The sequence below is a fragment of the Triturus cristatus genome, chromosome 1_2 (assembly GCF_964204655.1).
Source record: "Triturus cristatus chromosome 1_2, aTriCri1.1, whole genome shotgun sequence".
NCBI lineage: Eukaryota > Metazoa > Chordata > Amphibia > Caudata > Salamandridae > Triturus > Triturus cristatus.
Genome location: NC_140580.1, coordinates 778939733 through 778957621, shown reverse-complemented (window position 1 = coordinate 778957621; position 17889 = coordinate 778939733). Strand labels below are relative to the sequence as shown.

General features: G+C 49.0%; 1 protein-coding gene across 1 annotated transcript in view; it reads right to left on the bottom strand.

Annotated features, from left to right (window-relative positions):
• Positions 1-17889, bottom strand: part of RTKN2 (rhotekin 2) — a 237501-nt gene that overhangs the window by 150314 nt on the left and 69298 nt on the right. Inside the window, exon 5 of the mRNA XM_085608786.1 lies at positions 798-915. Coding sequence (XP_085464912.1) covers positions 798-915 — 118 coding nt within the window. The remainder of the gene's footprint in view (positions 1-797; positions 916-17889) is intronic.

Genomic DNA, 17889 nt, shown 5'->3' with positions numbered 1-17889 from the left:
CACAATATTTTAATAACTTTTTAACGGTTTAGTAGCTTTAACTAAGAATTACATTAATTTTGTTGAAAAGGAACTCTAAATCACACACCTCTGCAAAGAAATCAAGGACTGTTCAGGTACTAAGTGATGGCTCTTTCCAGTATGCGCTGAAGTTGAGCTCATTCACTCCAATCTAACTTAGCTAGTAGTACATATTAAAACTGTATCTTGTTCAATCTCATAGCCAACAAGTTCAGACCAGTGATAAAAGCCACCTCCACAGCCTAAATACATACAGCCCTCTAGTATTTCTTGATCCCATCAAGACTGTAATTGTGGCTTTTGTGAGAAGTACCCCTAGAAACCCACATGAAACATCTTGTGTCAAAAGTTATCTTCATCTCCTTCCGGAGATGAAGAGAACATGTGGTGGAAAATGATTATGCATCAGATATCCTCACATTCATTTAGGGATCGGTGCAGAAATATTTCACTTTATTTCAAATCCAAAACCTTAGTTACATTTAAACAGACATTAATTTGTAGCATGACTCTTCAAGAGGAAACTATCCTGGCATACATACTGAATGCCTCTATATTAGCGCAGATCTCAAGCACTCATAAGGCAAAATCAAATCACATTTAACAGCAAGGTGAGAAGGATGCATGTAGTGTGAATTCAATATTGGCAGTGCCAGGACCACCCAATTGTTTAATAGACTCAGTCTGGAATTTGTAACTGTTTAAAATTCAAATGCGCAGCAAGAATTGCTACAGGCAAGAAAACGGTAAACAAAAAAACTCAAGGATTGACTCACAATATGACTGCTTTTTCAAAAGTTATATCCGTCATTGTTTTGTCCACCAGGGCCAAGTCTGTGTCAAAAATTGTTGTTCCCATCTTGAACATGCAGAATACTGCATAGCGCTGAGAGCCTGTTGTAAACAGAAAACAGGGAGGCATGTGCGCAAAAAGGTATATTAGGTCAAATACACTCTGTAAAACAGATAAATCATATTTTCACTTTTAAATATCATTCGTAAAACATGAACTTTCAACTGCATGATTTGGTAAGTGTTCTTTTATCAAATGTGTCCAAAGTAAAAGTTTTTTGAAATATTTGTATTTTTACCAATTGCTGATGCAGATCAAGGTGCACCCTGCCAGCACGTCTCAAGGCAAATTCCCATTCCAAACAGCCATCACAATGAAGGAGGACTGAAGTCTAATACGCGGTTTAATGGCAAAACGAACAATGGCTTACCTTTGCTAAAGCTCCTTGTGGCGTATGCTCTAGCCATTCAGGCGCCAAACTGTATCCTGAAATCTCTGCAACAGTGGAGCCGCCTAAAGGTGGCACCCCTGCATTCTGACATCACTTATTTTTCGATGATTGTCAGGTGAGGCGAACCAATCCCTGGTGGATGGGTGCACTTTTACTTTGAAACTGAAGGGTTTCTCATCCAACTTAGGAAATTAATTATCTTCAAAACATGATTTTTTATTTTTTTATTTCATCGTCAATTTATTCATTGCTCACTTTATTTCGTGGTCAAAAAACATATTTCATTGTAAACATGATCTTCGTGCTTTACATAACCCAATGCATTTCGGGTCTATATTGACCCTACATCTGGGGTCTCTGATAAATGATAAAAAACTTAGTTTGTTGTGGCTCATCAATGTATGGGATTACGTTTTATTAAAAACAGTGTCATGCAAAGTTGGGTGCACTTGGACCCGTTTTCTTTTGATGTTTTCCGTATTTTCGTCATTTGCATCATATTGTTTGTATGAATGAATAAGCGGAGTACATAGAGAAGTGGGAATATCTTTCCCGTTTGTATCGTTTTCTCTTTAACATTCACTGGACCATAAAGTTCCTCAAGTATCAATTATGAACCTTATGGGCCCTAAAATGTAAATATGTTCACATGAATTGCCTAATTTTGGTTTTACTCATCTATGCTTAATGCTGTTGCAATGATGCCGTCACATGAAACTTAAGTCAGTCAGGACTGAATTGGCTCTTGTTTATCATTTTTCAGAGACCCCAGATGAAGCGTCAATTTAGACCCGAAATGCATTGGGTTATGCACGAAGATCAGGTTTACAATTAAATATGTTTTTTGACCACAAAATAAAAAGTCAGCAATGAATAAATTGATGATAAAAACTAAAAAATAAAAATCGATACTAAAGTATCATGTTTTGAAGATAATGAATGTCCTAAGTTGGATGAGAAACCCTTTAGTTTCAAAGTAAAAGTGCACCCATACACCAGAGATTGGTTCGTCTAACCTGACAATCATCAATATTGTATTTGATGGCATTGTCAGACACAGTGCTAAAGATTGTGTAGTGGAACCACGTATAATATAGAACACTTAGACAAACGAGTGCACCGAGAAAACTCTTTTCTTTTGATCACTTATTTTTTCACACATTCTACACCATCAGATGCAGAAATACTGACAACTGAGGAAATAAAGCGTGTAACAACCCAACTTGGGATCATAATAACCATAGGAAGGCCAATGCACATAACTGGGAAGCAGCCTGGAGGCAAGGAATCCATGGTTACATAGAGTATGCATCAGAAAGAGTTGTTCTTCTGATAGATGCTTCTAACTGCAGAGGACTCATTATATGAATCTTTACAAAAGTAGTACACGTGAAAAGGACAGTGGTTCTGAGGAGTGGGCTTTACACCAGGAAATCTGCAGGAACAAACTGGAAAAATGGCCCTCCCTGTGGATTCGAGAAGTGATACAATAGTGCCTTGTACATGAGTGGACATGCGGTCATATAGTAGCCTGGATATCCAACACCAGAATACCCATAGCCAAGGCCAGAGTAGCAGCCTTCGCTCTCCTAAGGCCCCGTTTAGGCTCCTTCCTGGCCAAAGTAAATCACAGATTGTTATAAAGGACAATTAACTCCAATAAGGTCCATTTTTTGGACAGCCTTCCCTTTCTAGCACCAGCGAGTCCAACAAAAAGTTGGTCGTTCACATGTAGATTTAGTCCTATCAATGTAGATACTAAGGGCTCACTTACGGTCCAGAAACTGTAACCTCTCCTCTTACTTTGAGGGACGTGGTGGAGAGAAAAACAAAGTGAGTGTGACGGACTGCCCCACATGGAAAAGTGATGCCACCTTTGGAAGAAAGGAAGATCCAATTAGTCAGGGAACAAGGTGGCGAATTACTGCTGCAGAGAAAGTGCCTGCAATTCGCTGGTGGAATAAATGGAAGTGATCACAATAAAGAGAAGAGTTTTAAAAGCTAAATTAAGTTCTGACTGCACCATGCAGATGGAAACTTATGTAAGCCCTTTCAAAGAACCCATCACTATAGATAATTTAAATAGGAAGGACCAAATCAGGCAAACGCTGAAGGGCCGAAAGAGCAGATAATTAACCATTAACAGTGCACCCCAATATGGCCTTGTAGGTCTAGAGAAACGTACAAAAGGACAAGTGTTTTGTACGGCCCTATCAGCCCTCGCACTAAGCCATGAATTAAGTTCAACATCAAGCATAGATTTGGTGGACAAGCAGCAAGCAGCCATGATAACATCAACCACCTCAGATGGTAGATCAAATATGCTCAATCTCCACATATGGAAGTGTAGATGGTTTAGGTGCATGAACTTTTAGAGCAATACGCGCTACCAAAAGAATAGCTGAAGTGGATGGCGTATGCCCATATTTAGCAGTTCGATATACCATGCCGAAGGTGGGGCTACAAAGATGAGGTACAATGTGCCTCTCTACCTTCCTAAAGACCCATGGGATGATAAACTGCAGCAGCAGAAAAATGTAATGGAGTCCAGAGTTAACTTGAAAGGGGAACAAGTTTCTTCGGAAACATCGAGGCGGTGCAAAAGGCCAGATATTGCAAGTTCTTGGAGGGATCTACCACAAGCATGCCAAATGTGGGCAAACATTACCTGCACCACCTTCAGATGCAGACGCCATTCATGAAGAGCAAGATGACATGAAGAGTGTGCCTACCAGATGCTCAGAATCAGCTTGGTGACAGACTGTCAGAAATTCCATGAAGGAATCTTCCACCCCCAAAGCTGCAGGGCCTCCAGATAGAGAAAACATGATCCACACACACCCTGCTCATTGCAGTAGCACATGGCGACTCGTATTGTCAGTCAGTACCTGGTCAGACTATCCTTGAAGGAAGGCAGAAAGGCCAGGAGGGCCAGCTAGAAGGGACATCGCCCTAGAAGACCAATATGCAGCCACTACTATAATGGAGACCAGAGTTCTCTGATCTGCATCAATCAGGTGGTTCCACAGCCCTAGGTAGACAGATCAGTCACAACTATCATCCCTGGTTGGGATAAGGAAAATGGATTGGCATTTCTCTTTCACCACTGAAGCTCCAGGCTGCCTCATCGCAGACTCCCATGTTGTCTGAAAGGCACTCCTAGTACTCTACCCTTATTAGAAAGTTCCACTGCAGAGCACACGTGCCAACTAGCCTGAGGCACTAGCTGGAAACCAAGCAGCCATAGAATCATGCAGGTCAGAACAAAGGCTGGTGTACGGAACATAAGGATTATATTGCCTGCAGGTGGTCTGGACAAGTGGAGGTGATTTTGCCTGCAGAAGATAGCTGTAGAGATACAGGAACACATCGCGGATGTAAAAAGATGTGCGTAACCACTGCCGTCACTTTCGTGAGAGGAATGCTGCACTTGCTGATGGCCATGTATATGCTACCAGGCCCCTTTCTTTGGAACATGGATGTGAGTGCTGCTGGATCGATAGGCAAGGCCACCCTAATAGCCACAGAGTCTCTGGTACAGCTTGTGGAGCTGATAAGCCAGAAGAAGCAGCCACAGAAAGCACACAATACCCATTCTGTCTTTAAAGGGTTCTAAACCAGAGCCTGCCTTTTCACCAAAGGGCCTTGCTCCTTTGCACAGCACACCCATTAAAGAAGCTTGATCACCACCAGAAGAACTAGAAGAAGGCATCCAGGCATTGTAAACCAAAAACCATGCTGGTTTCCATGTCACGAGTAACACAATTTGCGGTGCCTAGGCTGGAACAAAATACACATCTGGCTGCATCCTGTTCATTACTAGCCAGCACTATAAAGGCTCTAGCCACAATCAACTCTGAGCAACAGGAGGGCGTGGCCTGGCGCCAACTAAGATGGCTGCTTGAGAGGCGAGCTCCGCCGGAGCCGAGGCCCCAACCCCTTCATACCTCCGTAAATAATCCGGCAGGACGAGTCCCAGGGTGCCCCATGAACTGGCGTAGTCCAGTGGGACAGAAGCGCTGAAAAAGCTGCCGAAAACTGAGGTCCTGCGGCCGCGCTGCGCTCCAGAGAACGCCGCGGCGGCTACAGACGAGGAGGGGCGCGGCTGATGGAGACGGAAGCGGCCGCTGGCGTGCGCAGCGCACGCTCTCCCCCAGAGGCTGAACAAAATCATTGCCGTGCCCTCCGTTCATGCTGGAGGGGGGCAGCTGGGCCCATAGCACCGGAGGCGCTGCCATCGAGGAGGAGAAGACCGGGAGGAGGCTGCTGGAGGACGGAGAGCGGCGCGGCAGATCCGGCTCTGCTCACACGCTTTGGTGAGCATCACGCAAAACCCACGGCCCGGCGCACACCTGCTACCGGTGGTGGCCTGAGGGGGCAGCGACCTCCATCCCAGAAGCGAGCTTAACGAAGAGCACCGGGACGGAGCCGTGGGGCCCGCGCTCCGCACGGGGGAGGGCCTGGGAAACGTTGTTGGGGGTCTGAACCCCCCCCCTCCAACTTTAAAGAAGCGCTGCTGCAGGAAGGAGAAAATTGGGCACCATCGGTTGGGGACCAAACACCCAAACTGCCCTCAGCGCGGGAGGAGCAGCCATCACACGGTAACCTTTCAAGGCTCCCACCGCCTCCGTTGACTGCTTCCACGAGCAGAGGCCAAATTGTGGCGCACCAGCCCCGATCGCATCGCGGGGGGGCAGAAGGCGAGGGATAAGTCACACTAGCGGAGCCGGCGGCGGGCTGCTGAGGTGCCGTGGGCACGGGCCGTGACGGAGGCTGTCATGCACGGGCGGAGCATACTCCTTAAGTGGATCGGGGGGGCAGCAGACCGGCAACGGTGAGTCCCCGTTGGTGCTCGCAGGCGGATTAGCAAGGAGGGGGCATACGCCTCCGGACATCCCGGGCCGCCTCGCCAGCCGGACGCTCCGTCTAGTAAGCACAACCAGATGCCCCTGAAGAACGCGGGGGGGGCGGTGTGACCCAGTTGGTGGAACGGCACTATGAAGCCCAAACACGCCACATCTGTGCAATCTAACAAACTGGACAAGTACGCTGTCCCGAAACCAGCGCCGCAGGACAACACGACACAGGTAGACCAGCCTGGCGAGGGAGAACCATCTCTCCAATCCATAATGGCGGCTATCAAGGGACTGGGGACTACCCTCGAAACTAAAATGGATAAAATGTCCATCGAAATGAACTTGATGCGAGCAGACATGAACAAAACGGCGGACAAGGTTAAAACTAACGAAGCCAACGTACTGGAACTCCAGACCTCTACAAAAAAAACTCGAGGAGCGAATTAACACTCTTACACACCAGCATCGCCAAATGGCCCTGAAGCTCGAAGATCAAGAAGGGCGGGCCCGCCGGAGTAACAGAGTGGTTGGGGTTCCTGAGGGCCTGGAAAGGCCGAGCGTGGACCTCTTCCTGGAGGATCTCATCTTAAAACATCTCAAACCGAAGCAGCTCTCCTCGCTCTTCACCATCGAGAGGGCGCACCGGGCGCCGATCCCCAGGCCCAAACCTGGTGCAGCTCCCAGGACAATTATCGCCAAGATCCTCAACTATAGAGACCGCGACGCAATTCTACAGGCGGCCTGGGCCCAGGGAGACTTGCACTACGAAAATTCGACTATCTGTTTCTTCTCAGACTTTACACTTAAGGTCCAGCAGGAGCGACGCTCCTTCGAAGGTGTTGAAGGCAGTCCTGCGGCAGCGTGGAATGAAGTACATGATGTTCTTTTCCAGCGAAACTCAGAGTAATAGCGGACGGAAAGACGCTCTTCTTTACCACACCAACAGAGGTACAGGATTGGCTAGACGGGAAGTCAACACAGAAGAAGACTTCCTGATTGAGAGACAGTTGGTGGGGCCCCCAAGCTCGCGAGTCGGGGGCGATGGGTGAGCGGCCCGACGCAGAACGGCGCGGCACGCGCTCCTGGAGATCGCGATCGAACAGCCCGGGGGTGCACGCAGCGCAGAGAGACTGATGGAAACGGGGTTCTTGAACCGGAATCAAAGAGACAATATCTGCAAACCGTAATGTACACATTGTTTTTGTCGATATAATCTGGGGCGGGCGGCCGGTGCGGCCCGGTCTCCCTGGGAGGGGGGGGGGGGGGGGGGGTCACTCCATCTCTGTGTCCACTCCTGGCGGTGCTGGGGGTATATCGGACAGGTTAACTGTTTCTGCCTCAATGAGTATTGGGCGGGAGCCTTGCAGAGACAGATGGTGATACGTGTGGTTTTTGATGGGGATGTCCCTACCCTGGGAGCTCAACCACCTGGTGAAAACCACTTTTACAGGAGTGGTGGGGGAAGCTCTGGGCGGACGGAGTTGGTACTAGCCCACTTCCTCACGTCACAGTTGACCAGTTTATGGGGCGATAGGCACTCTGCTAGTGATGTGGGTAGTTTTAGACCTACGTGGCAGGGTAGCAGGGAGGGGGGGAGCAAGAGAGTATTACCGGGTTAGCAAAGATCTGCCCACTATTGGTTGTTTGGGGAGGGAGGGCACCGGGAGGGTTGTTCATTGGTCATGCATAGTACACAGTATAACGAATCGATGGAACTGCAAGGGTCGCAGGTTGTACAGGGAAAGCCAGTGTCACACCCGAGATGCATTGGGATAAAAGTCTGAAACTTTTGAGTTTGAACGTCAATGGGTTGGGGGACAAGATGAAACGGAGTATAGTACTCCAGTATCTCAAGCGACATCTCCCAGATGGCGTGCTGCTCCAGGAGACGCACACGATTGGTAATACCTGTAAAGCACTGAACAGATGGAGATACACAATGGTGGCGCATGCCGGGTTTACGTCCGGGTCCAGAGGGGTGGGTATCTTGCTCAAACGCACCATCCCATTCAGCGTCCAGCACACTTGGGCAGATCCACTGGGACGCTTCACGGCCGCCTCGGGGCAATGGGAGGGACAACACTGACACTGTTAGCAGTTTACATCCCACCAGGTCTCCAAACACTGTCCTACAAGGACCTTGGCACTCTCCTGCTTTCCCTACCTGAGGGGGTACTTATAATCGGGGGAGATTTCAACTCTGTCGTCTCAGGAGCAATGGACCGGCTCCCGCCTCGGGACATTAGTGCCGGTCAAAACTGGCTCCCCAACTTTCGAGGCATTTGGTCTTGCAGATCTCTGGAGACGGTGTCACCCCACCCTACGGGAATATACGTTCCTTTCGGGAGCACACAATACCCTTTCCAGAATAGACTATATCCTTATGCACCAGAACGTGACCACCCAGGAAATCAAACACTTAGCGCGAGGCATCTCGGATCTTTCGCTTCTATGGGTCCACCTCACGTTTGGGGAGAGGAGGGTGGGCTGTGTTGCACCGATAAAGCCCTGGTACCTTTAAACTCAGGAAACCAAAGCCACCCTCACGCGGGCCATAGACCAATACTTCACAGAAAACGAGGGTACGGTGGATTCCCCCACTACACTGTGGGAAGCATTTAAAACGGTATTAAGGGGTCAAGCCCTCTCAGCCATAGCGGGGATGCGAAAAGAGAAAGAAAAACAAATGGTCGCTATCGAACAAGACCTTACCCGCCTTGACGAGAAGGCAGGGGAGGGCGCGAACCACGCTACTATCCACCAACTGCAAATAAAAGTAGCTGAATACAAGGCCCTGGCCACTGACGCTGCAAAAACCCTCGCTAGAGACAGGGATGGACGGCTGTACGACCACGGCGACAAAGCTGGCAAAGTGATAGCCTGGTTAGATCAAAAAAAGAGAGGGCGCGGAGAGTGGTGCCAAAGCTAAAAACGTGCACGGTCCTCACCGAGCCCCACGACATCGTCAGAGAATTTGCAACGCACTTCCGGAGTGTGTACAAGAGGGGCTCGGAACTCTCAGAGGAAAATTCCTCCGATTTATTGGCAAACATACAACTGCCGATCCTCTCGGACTCGGACCGGGAGACATTAGATAATACGCTCACAAATGATGAAGTGGTCAAGGCAATTCGGGACCTCCGCCCTGGCAAGGCACCAGGCCCCAACGGCCTACCCATAGAACTATACAAGCTCAAACCGGACCGAATGGCACCCTACCTTAAAAGTATGTACGAGGATAGTAGGAGACGAGGGCTGTTGCCAAGAGACCAACGTATGGCCACACGGGTGGCCATACCTAAAGAAGGGAAACCCAAAGATAATTGTGCTTCCTATAGACCTATCTCCCTGCTAAATGCAGAACCCAAAATACTTGCTAAGCTATTGGCGAATAGACTCCATCCAATAATAGCTAAACTGGTACACCCAGATCAATCGGGCTTTATGCCACACCGTAACACCGCCCTCAACTTGAGGCGTCTGCACGGAGTACTGGGGCGCTGCTCCACAATACAAGAAGATGCGATGGTGGTCTCCTTGGACGCCACCATGGCGTTCGACACATTGGAATAGGCATATCTCCTGGTAGTACTGAAAAGGATGGGTTTTGGCCCTAACTTTGTCGGATGGGTACAGCTCCTCTACGCGGAACTCTTGGCACAAGTAGTAGTCAACAATAACATTTCGGACGTATTCACACTTGGAAGGGGAACAAGGCAAGGATGTCCGCTCTCACCGCTGCTCTTTGCGCTCTCTCTCGAGCCACTGGCGGCCTGGATACGAGGGGACGCATCGATTCGTGGACTGAAGTGGGCCGAGGGGTGGGAGGACCGGATCTCCTTGTATGCAGACGACATCCTTCTCTACCTTGCCCCCCCCCCCCCCCCCCCCGAAGTCATTAAGAGTGGTGTTGGACATCTTCACTAGTTTCGGGAGGAACTCCGGATATAAAATTAACTGGAGCAAATCGTTGATGTACGTCCTACATGGGAGTCCCCCGTGTCTGCCAACCGACTGTCCTATTCAGGTGGCCACAGAAGACTTTAAATACCTGGGTGTATTTATCACCACTGATACGAAGGCCCGCTACGAACGGAACCGTCTCCCACCCTTGCAGAGACTCCGGCGCGACACCGACACCTGGAAAACACTCCCCCTGTCCCTACTGGGACGAGCGGCGCTGCCCAGTTTCCTCTACGCTCTCCAGAACTACCCTGACCCAGTCCCAAGCAAGTACTTCGCTGACATTGAAACCACACAAAGAGACCTACTATGGGACGGGAAACCCCGAATAGCTCTCCAAAAACTAACCCTAGGATGGTACGACGGAGTTATTGTATTGCCCTCCCCGATATCGGAAAGTACTACTGGGCAGCGCACCTATCTGCCATAAACCAGTGTGTGTACAGCAATGGTGGCGACCCAGCTTAAGTATGGACAGGTGGCTTCTCCCAGGAGGAGATTTTGCGAGGGCATTGTACTCTAAACCAAACAAGTACTCCCTCACAGGACCCACCAGACACGCAGTACATCTTTGGCACGTGGTCAACCGCAACCTGGGGTGGGCTAACAGACTCACACTGGCAACACCACTCTGGGATTTGGAGCGACTGGGGCGGACTAAAGGGTTTGACAAATGGGATCTCATAGGGATCTCCCGTATAGGGGATCTCTGGGGGAAAAATGGAATTGTGTCTTTTGCGTCACTACAGCAGACGCAAGAGATGGCCGACTCGGAGTACTTTAGGTACGCACAAGTCAGACACTCCTTTCAGGCCAATATCCTGCAGGGGTCATCATTGCCAGAGTCCTCCCCTCTCGAGGACAGACCCTTAGACGGACACCTACCTGAAAGGAGTATATCCCTTACATATACAAAATTAATACACCATACCCCAGACCCCCTACTAGCGTTGAGGGAGAAATGGGTGAGGGACGGCCTAGAAATAGACGACGAGGAATGGCAGGCGGCCTTATCCTCCCCCCAAGGAAGTGGCCATCTCGGCGAAGCTACGGCTGGTCCAATTGAAAACTCTGCATCGAGTTTACTTTTCTGAACGACAATTAGCACATATGGGTAGGAGTACAGACGGGATGTGCAGGAGAAAATGTGGCCAGGAGGGGACCTTCCTGCACACGCACTGGGAGTGTCCGCTAGTCCAAATTTACTGGAAAAAAGTGCATGAGTGTGATCTGGGGGGTTCCGCTACGGCCTGAGGTTAAAAGAGGTCTCCTGAATATCTGGGAGCCCACGGACCTGAATACAAAGGGTAAGCTCTGGGTGACGCTGGGGCAGATGGTCGCTAAGCAAAATATAGCTAGACACTGGGGAGCAACAATGCCGCCAACGATTAACACCTGGAAAGAGGACATAAAACTGGTCTATGGCAAGGGAGAAAACGGTTTACGTGGCCCGTGGCTGTACTCGAAAATGGAAACTGCTCTGGACTAAATGGAATGTGTACCGGGGAAATGAGTGTGAACCCCCATATGTCCCCTTCCTTGACAAACAACTAACGCTCTGTAGTCCAAGAAGTGTGACAGCGTAGTAGAACGAGTTTGTATCAGGCACAAGGCTATAGCCTGTGAAAGACCATGTACCTTGCTAAGTGAAATGAACCTGTATGGTGAAAAACAAATGGTCGCTATCGAACAAGACCTTACCCGCCTTGAAGAGAAGGCAGGGGAGGGCGCGAACCACGCTACTATCCACCAACTGCAAATAAAAGTAGCTGAATACAAGGCCCTGGCCACTGACGCTGCAAAAACCCTCGCTAGAGACAGGGATGGACGGCTGTACGACCACGGCGACAAAGCTGGCAAAGTGATAGCCTGGTTAGATCAAAAAAAGAGAGGGCGCGGAGAGTGGTGCCAAAGCTAAAAACGTGCACGGTCCTCACCGAGCCCCACGACATCGTCAGAGAATTTGCAACGCACTGCCGGAGTGTGTACAAGAGGGGCTCGGAACTCTCAGAGGAAAATTCCTCCGATTTATTGGCAAACATACAACTGCCGATCCTCTCGGACTCGGACCGGAAGACATTAGATAATACGCTCACAAATGATGAAGTGGTCAAGGCAATTCGGGACCTCCGCCCTGGCAAGGCACCAGGCCCCAACGGCCTACCCATAGAACTATACAAGCTCAAACCGGACCGAATGGCACCCTACCTTAAAAGTATGTACGAGGATAGTAGGAGACGAGGGCTGTTGCCAAGAGACCAACGTATGGCCACACGGGTGGCCATACCTAAAGAAGGGAAACCCAAAGATAATTGTGCTTCCTATAGACCTATCTCCCTGCTAAATGCAGAACCCAAAATACTTGCTAAGCTATTGGCGAATAGACTCCATCCAATAATAGCTAAACTGGTACACCCAGATCAATCGGGCTTTATGCCACACCGTAACACCGCCCTCAACTTGAGGCGTCTGCACGGAGTACTGGGGCGCTGCTCCACAATACAAGAAGATGCGATGGTGGTCTCCTTGGACGCCACCATGGCGTTCGACACATTGGAATAGGCATATCTCCTGGCAGTACTGAAAAGGATGGGTTTTGGCCCTAACTTTGTCGGATGGGTACAGCTCCTCTACGCGGAACTCTTGGCACAAGTAGTAGTCAACAATAACATTTCGGACGTATTCACACTTGGAAGGGGAACAAGGCAAGGATGTCCGCTCTCACCGCTGCTCTTTGCGCTCTCTCTCTCGAGCCACTGGCGGCCTGGATACGAGGGGACGCATCGATTCGTGGACTGAAGTGGGCCGAGGGGTGGGAGGACCGGATCTCCTTGTATGCAGACGACATCCTTCTCTACCTTGCCCCCCCCCCCCCCCCCCCCCGAAGTCATTAAGAGTGGTGTTGGACATCTTCACTAGTTTCGGGAGGAACTCCGGATATAAAATTAACTGGAGCAAATCGTTGATGTACGTCCTACATGGGAGTCCCCCGTGTCTGCCAACCGACTGTCCTATTCAGGTGGCCACAGAAGACTTTAAATACCTGGGTGTATTTATCACCACTGATACGAAGGCCCGCTACGAACGGAACCGTCTCCCACCCTTGCAGAGACTCCGGCGCGACACCGACACCTGGAAAACACTCCCCCTGTCCCTACTGGGACGAGCGGCGCTGCCCAGTTTCCTCTACGCTCTCCAGAACTACCCTGACCCAGTCCCAAGCAAGTACTTCGCTGACATTGAAACCACACAAAGAGACCTACTATGGGACGGGAAACCCCGAATAGCTCTCCAAAAACTAACCCTAGGATGGTACGACGGAGTTATTGTATTGCCCTCCCCGATATCGGAAAGTACTACTGGGCAGCGCACCTATCTGCCATAAACCAGTGTGTGTACAGCAATGGTGGCGACCCAGCTTATAGTATGGACAGGTGGCTTCTCCCAGGAGGAGATTTTGCGAGGGCATTGTACTCTAAACCAAACAAGTACTCCCTCACAGGACCCACCAGACACGCAGTACATCTTTGGCACGTGGTCAACCGCAACCTGGGGTGGGCTAACAGACTCACACTGGCAACACCACTCTGGGATTTGGAGCGACTGGGGCGGACTAAAGGGTTTGACAAATGGGATCTCATAGGGATCTCCCGTATAGGGGATCTCTGGGGGCAAAATGGAATTGTGTCTTTTGCGTCACTACAGCAGACGCAAGAGATGGCCGACTCGGAGTACTTTAGGTACGCACAAGTCAGACACTCCTTTCAGGCCAATATCCTGCAGGGGTCATCATTGCCAGAGTCCTCCCCTCTCGAGGACAGACTCTTAGACGGACACCTACCTGAAAGGAGTATATCCCTTACATATACAAAATTAATACACCATACCCCAGACCCCCTACTAGCGTTGAGGGAGAAATGGGTGAGGGACGGCCTAGAAATAGACGACGAGGAATGGCAGGCGGCCTTATCCTCCCCCCAAGGAAGTGGCCATCTCGGCGAAGCTACGGCTGGTCCAATTGAAAACTCTGCATCGAGTTTACTTTTCTGAACGACAATTAGCACATATGGGTAGGAGTACAGACGGGATGTGCAGGAGAAAATGTGGCCAGGAGGGGACCTTCCTGCACACGCTCTGGGAGTGTCCGCTAGTCCAAATTTACTGGAAAAAAGTGCATGAGTGTGATCTGGGGGGTTCCGCTACGGCCTGAGGTTAAAAGAGGTCTCCTGAATATCTGGGAGCCCACGGACCTGAATACAAAGGGTAAGCTCTGGGTGACGCTGGGGCAGATGGTCGCTAAGCGAAATATAGCTAGACACTGGGGAGCAACAATGCCGCCAACGATTAACACCTGGAAAGAGGACATAAAACTGGTCTATGGCAAGGGAGAAAACGGTTTACGTGGCCCGTGGCTGTCCTCGAAAATGGAAACTGCTCTGGACTAAATGGAATGTGTACCGGGGAAATGAGTGTGAACCCCCATATGTCCCCTTCCTTGACAAACAACTAACGCTCTGTAGTCCAAGAAGTGTGACAGCGTAGTAGAACGAGTTTGTATCAGGCACAAGGCTATAGCCTGTGAAAGACCATGTACCTTGCTAAGTGAAATGAACCTGTATGGCATGACCTTTGGTTTGTTCAATAAAAAGATTTAAATTTAAAAAAAAAAAAAAAAAACTGAAATCCCAGATCACAGCAATCAGAAAATGTTTTCAGTGCGATATTGAAAGCCCAGGGCCATCATTGTATTACTCCAGTGCAACGATGTGTGCATGGAGGACGTTGGCCAGAGGGATCATGTATGCGTTTAAGAGGGTGGTGTTAAGAGATGAACCTTGAGACATCCGAAACAGGAGTTTGCGTGCTTTCGAGACGCAAGATATCAAGAAAAGATATCAGGATGAAAGCTTGTGTTGCATCTGTTAAGAAGGAGCAGAATCAGGATTCAAATCTTGAGCAGGCACCTGATGGAGATATGGTGTGGGATTGTCAAATGCTGCAGAGGTCCAGGAAATTGAGGGTTACCATGTTTCCTCCATTAAGGATCATGAAGAGGTCTGTGGCAGCAATGAGTGCCATTTCTGTACTGTGACTGGGCCTGAATATGGACTGTATGGCATTGAGGAGCCAGTGGTTGCTCTGGTGGTCGGTGAGGCGTTGGATGATTTACTTTCTCTAAGACCTTTGCCAGGTATGATAGGATGGAGGCTACTGGGGGGGAATGGTCAAGGTAGAGGGCGGTGGTGGTGGTGAAGGCTTTTTGTATAAATTCGGGGGAACTAGGTTCTTCAAAAGGGTGCGTTTGAAAGTTCTTAGGGCTGCCCTCAGATTATGGTATAAGGTTAGAGGCAGGTGGGGGATGGGTTACTATTCGGATTTTGCCCCGATCTGGGATTGCCCAGGACCCTGATATTCATGAAGGATAGCCTTGCAATCCCAATAAAGAGGGCGGGCATCACCATCTGGTCAGAGTTGTTGAATTCAGAAGGAGTGTACTCCTGGGAGGTCTTACAGCGAAGGAGGGAAGCAGTCTTTCTAGATTAAAATACTTGCAACTTGCCTCCTGGTACACTGCAGAGAAGGGGGACATACGAGGATTCTGGGAGTTTGAGCAATCTTTGCAAGGAGTACATCTTAAAAGAAAGGAAGTCTCTATCTGGTATAAGAAGTTCTTGGAGGCGAAAGATATGGAACATCCTCCGCAATATGCAATTTGGAACCAGTCTCCTCTTGAGTTCATAGTCGAAGATCTTTATGAACCCTCCTTGAAGATTCTCTATAAATTTGTCAAACCGGCCAGTTTAAAAAAAGAATCATTTCTTTGTCATTAATAGGCTTTACTACACACCTGCAAAGATCGCTAAGTTTGCACCACTGTCCTGCCCCAAATGCCCAAGATGTAACCTTCCTAACGCTAATGATTTCAACATTTTCTATGAATGCCTTGAACTCAGAGCTTTCTGGAGGGAGGCCTGGGACATTTTAGGAGGCATCTTTAAACTTAAAATCTAGGTCAACGTCTCCCTGGTCATATCTGGGGGTGACAGCGCGGTTGGAAAGATTCTTCAAGAGGAATGCAGAGCCTGTTCTATTTGGTATTAATCGCGCAGAGAGAAATCTGAATGAAATGGAAAGAACCGCGGCCCCCAACGTGTGAGGATTGGTTAAAAGCTGCGTTTGCTATGGCTCGTTTGGACCAAGGGGGCGAAAGTGAGAGTGGTGTAAACATATGGCAGGCTCTAGTTTCCTGGGGTGGGGACCTGAGTCTGATATAGTTCCTATGTGTTCCTCTAGGTCCTAGGATTACACCAAGCTTCCAACAAAGAGGCTGGCCTGTATTGGCCTAAGCGAATGCAGTAGCCGTAGGGCGCATAGTTTGGAACAACAGCTTCTTTCCAAGAATGGCAGGCGCTTATTGGTGAGATGAGGATAAAAAAATTAAAAAAAGTGGTGAACTTTTTTTTTTAGCTGGTCCCAAACCAGAGATAACAGAATTCTTATTTTAATTTGCACTCTAGTTTTCCTAATAGGACAGTCAGAGCCTGCACAGTGAAAATAACTTTTGGTGCCTTGTCCCTGCAGGGACATGGTAACATTACATTTCTAAAGGTCCCAATTTAAAATACCAGGCACCTTGTCTTGTCGGCAACATGGTCTACATAGTGGTGGCTTAATATTTAAAAGGGAGGTTTTCCCCCTTCAAGGGGACGGCCTAGAAATAGACGACGAGGAATGGCAGGCGGCCTTATCCTCCCCCCAAGGAAGTGGCCATCTCGGCGAAGCTACGGCTGGTCCAATTGAAAACTCTGCATAGAGTTTACTTTTCTGAACGACAATTAGCACATATGGGTAGGAGTACAGACGGGATGTGCAGGAGAAAATGTGGCCAGGAGGGGACCTTCCTGCACACGCTCTGGGAGTGTCCGCTAGTCCAAATTTACTGGAAAAAAGTGCATGAGTGTGATCTGGGGGGTTCCGCTACGGCCTGAGGTTAAAAGAGGTCTCCTGAATATCTGGGAGCCCACGGACCTGAATACAAAGGGTAAGCTCTGGGTGACGCTGGGGCAGATGGTCGCTAAGCGAAATATAGCTAGACACTGGGGAGCAACAATGCCGCCAACGATTAACACCTGGAAAGAGGACATAAAACTGGTCTATGGCAAGGGAGAAAACGGTTTACGTGGCCCGTGGCTGTCCTCGAAAATGGAAACTGCTCTGGACTAAATGGAATGTGTACCGGGGAAATGAGTGTGAACCCCCATATGTCCCCTTCCTTGACAAACAACTAACGCTCTGTAGTCCAAGAAGTGTGACAGCGTAGTAGAACGAGTTTGTATCAGGCACAAGGCTATAGCCTGTGAAAGACCATGTACCTTGCTAAGTGAAATGAACCTGTATGGCATGACCTTTGGTTTGTTCAATAAAAAGATTTAAATTTAAAAAAAAAAAAAAAAAAACTGAAATCCCAGATCACAGCAATCAGAAAATGTTTTCAGTGCGATATTGAAAGCCCAGGGCCATCATTGTATTACTCCAGTGCAACGATGTGTGCATGGAGGACGTTGGCCAGAGGGATCATGTATGCGTTTAAGAGGGTGGTGTTAAGAGATGAACCTTGAGACATCCGAAACAGGAGTTTGCGTGCTTTCGAGACGCAAGATATCAAGAAAAGATATCAGGATGAAAGCTTGTGTTGCATCTGTTAAGAAGGAGCAGAATCAGGATTCAAATCTTGAGCAGGCACCTGATGGAGATATGGTGTGGGATTGTCAAATGCTGCAGAGGTCCAGGAAATTGAGGGTTAC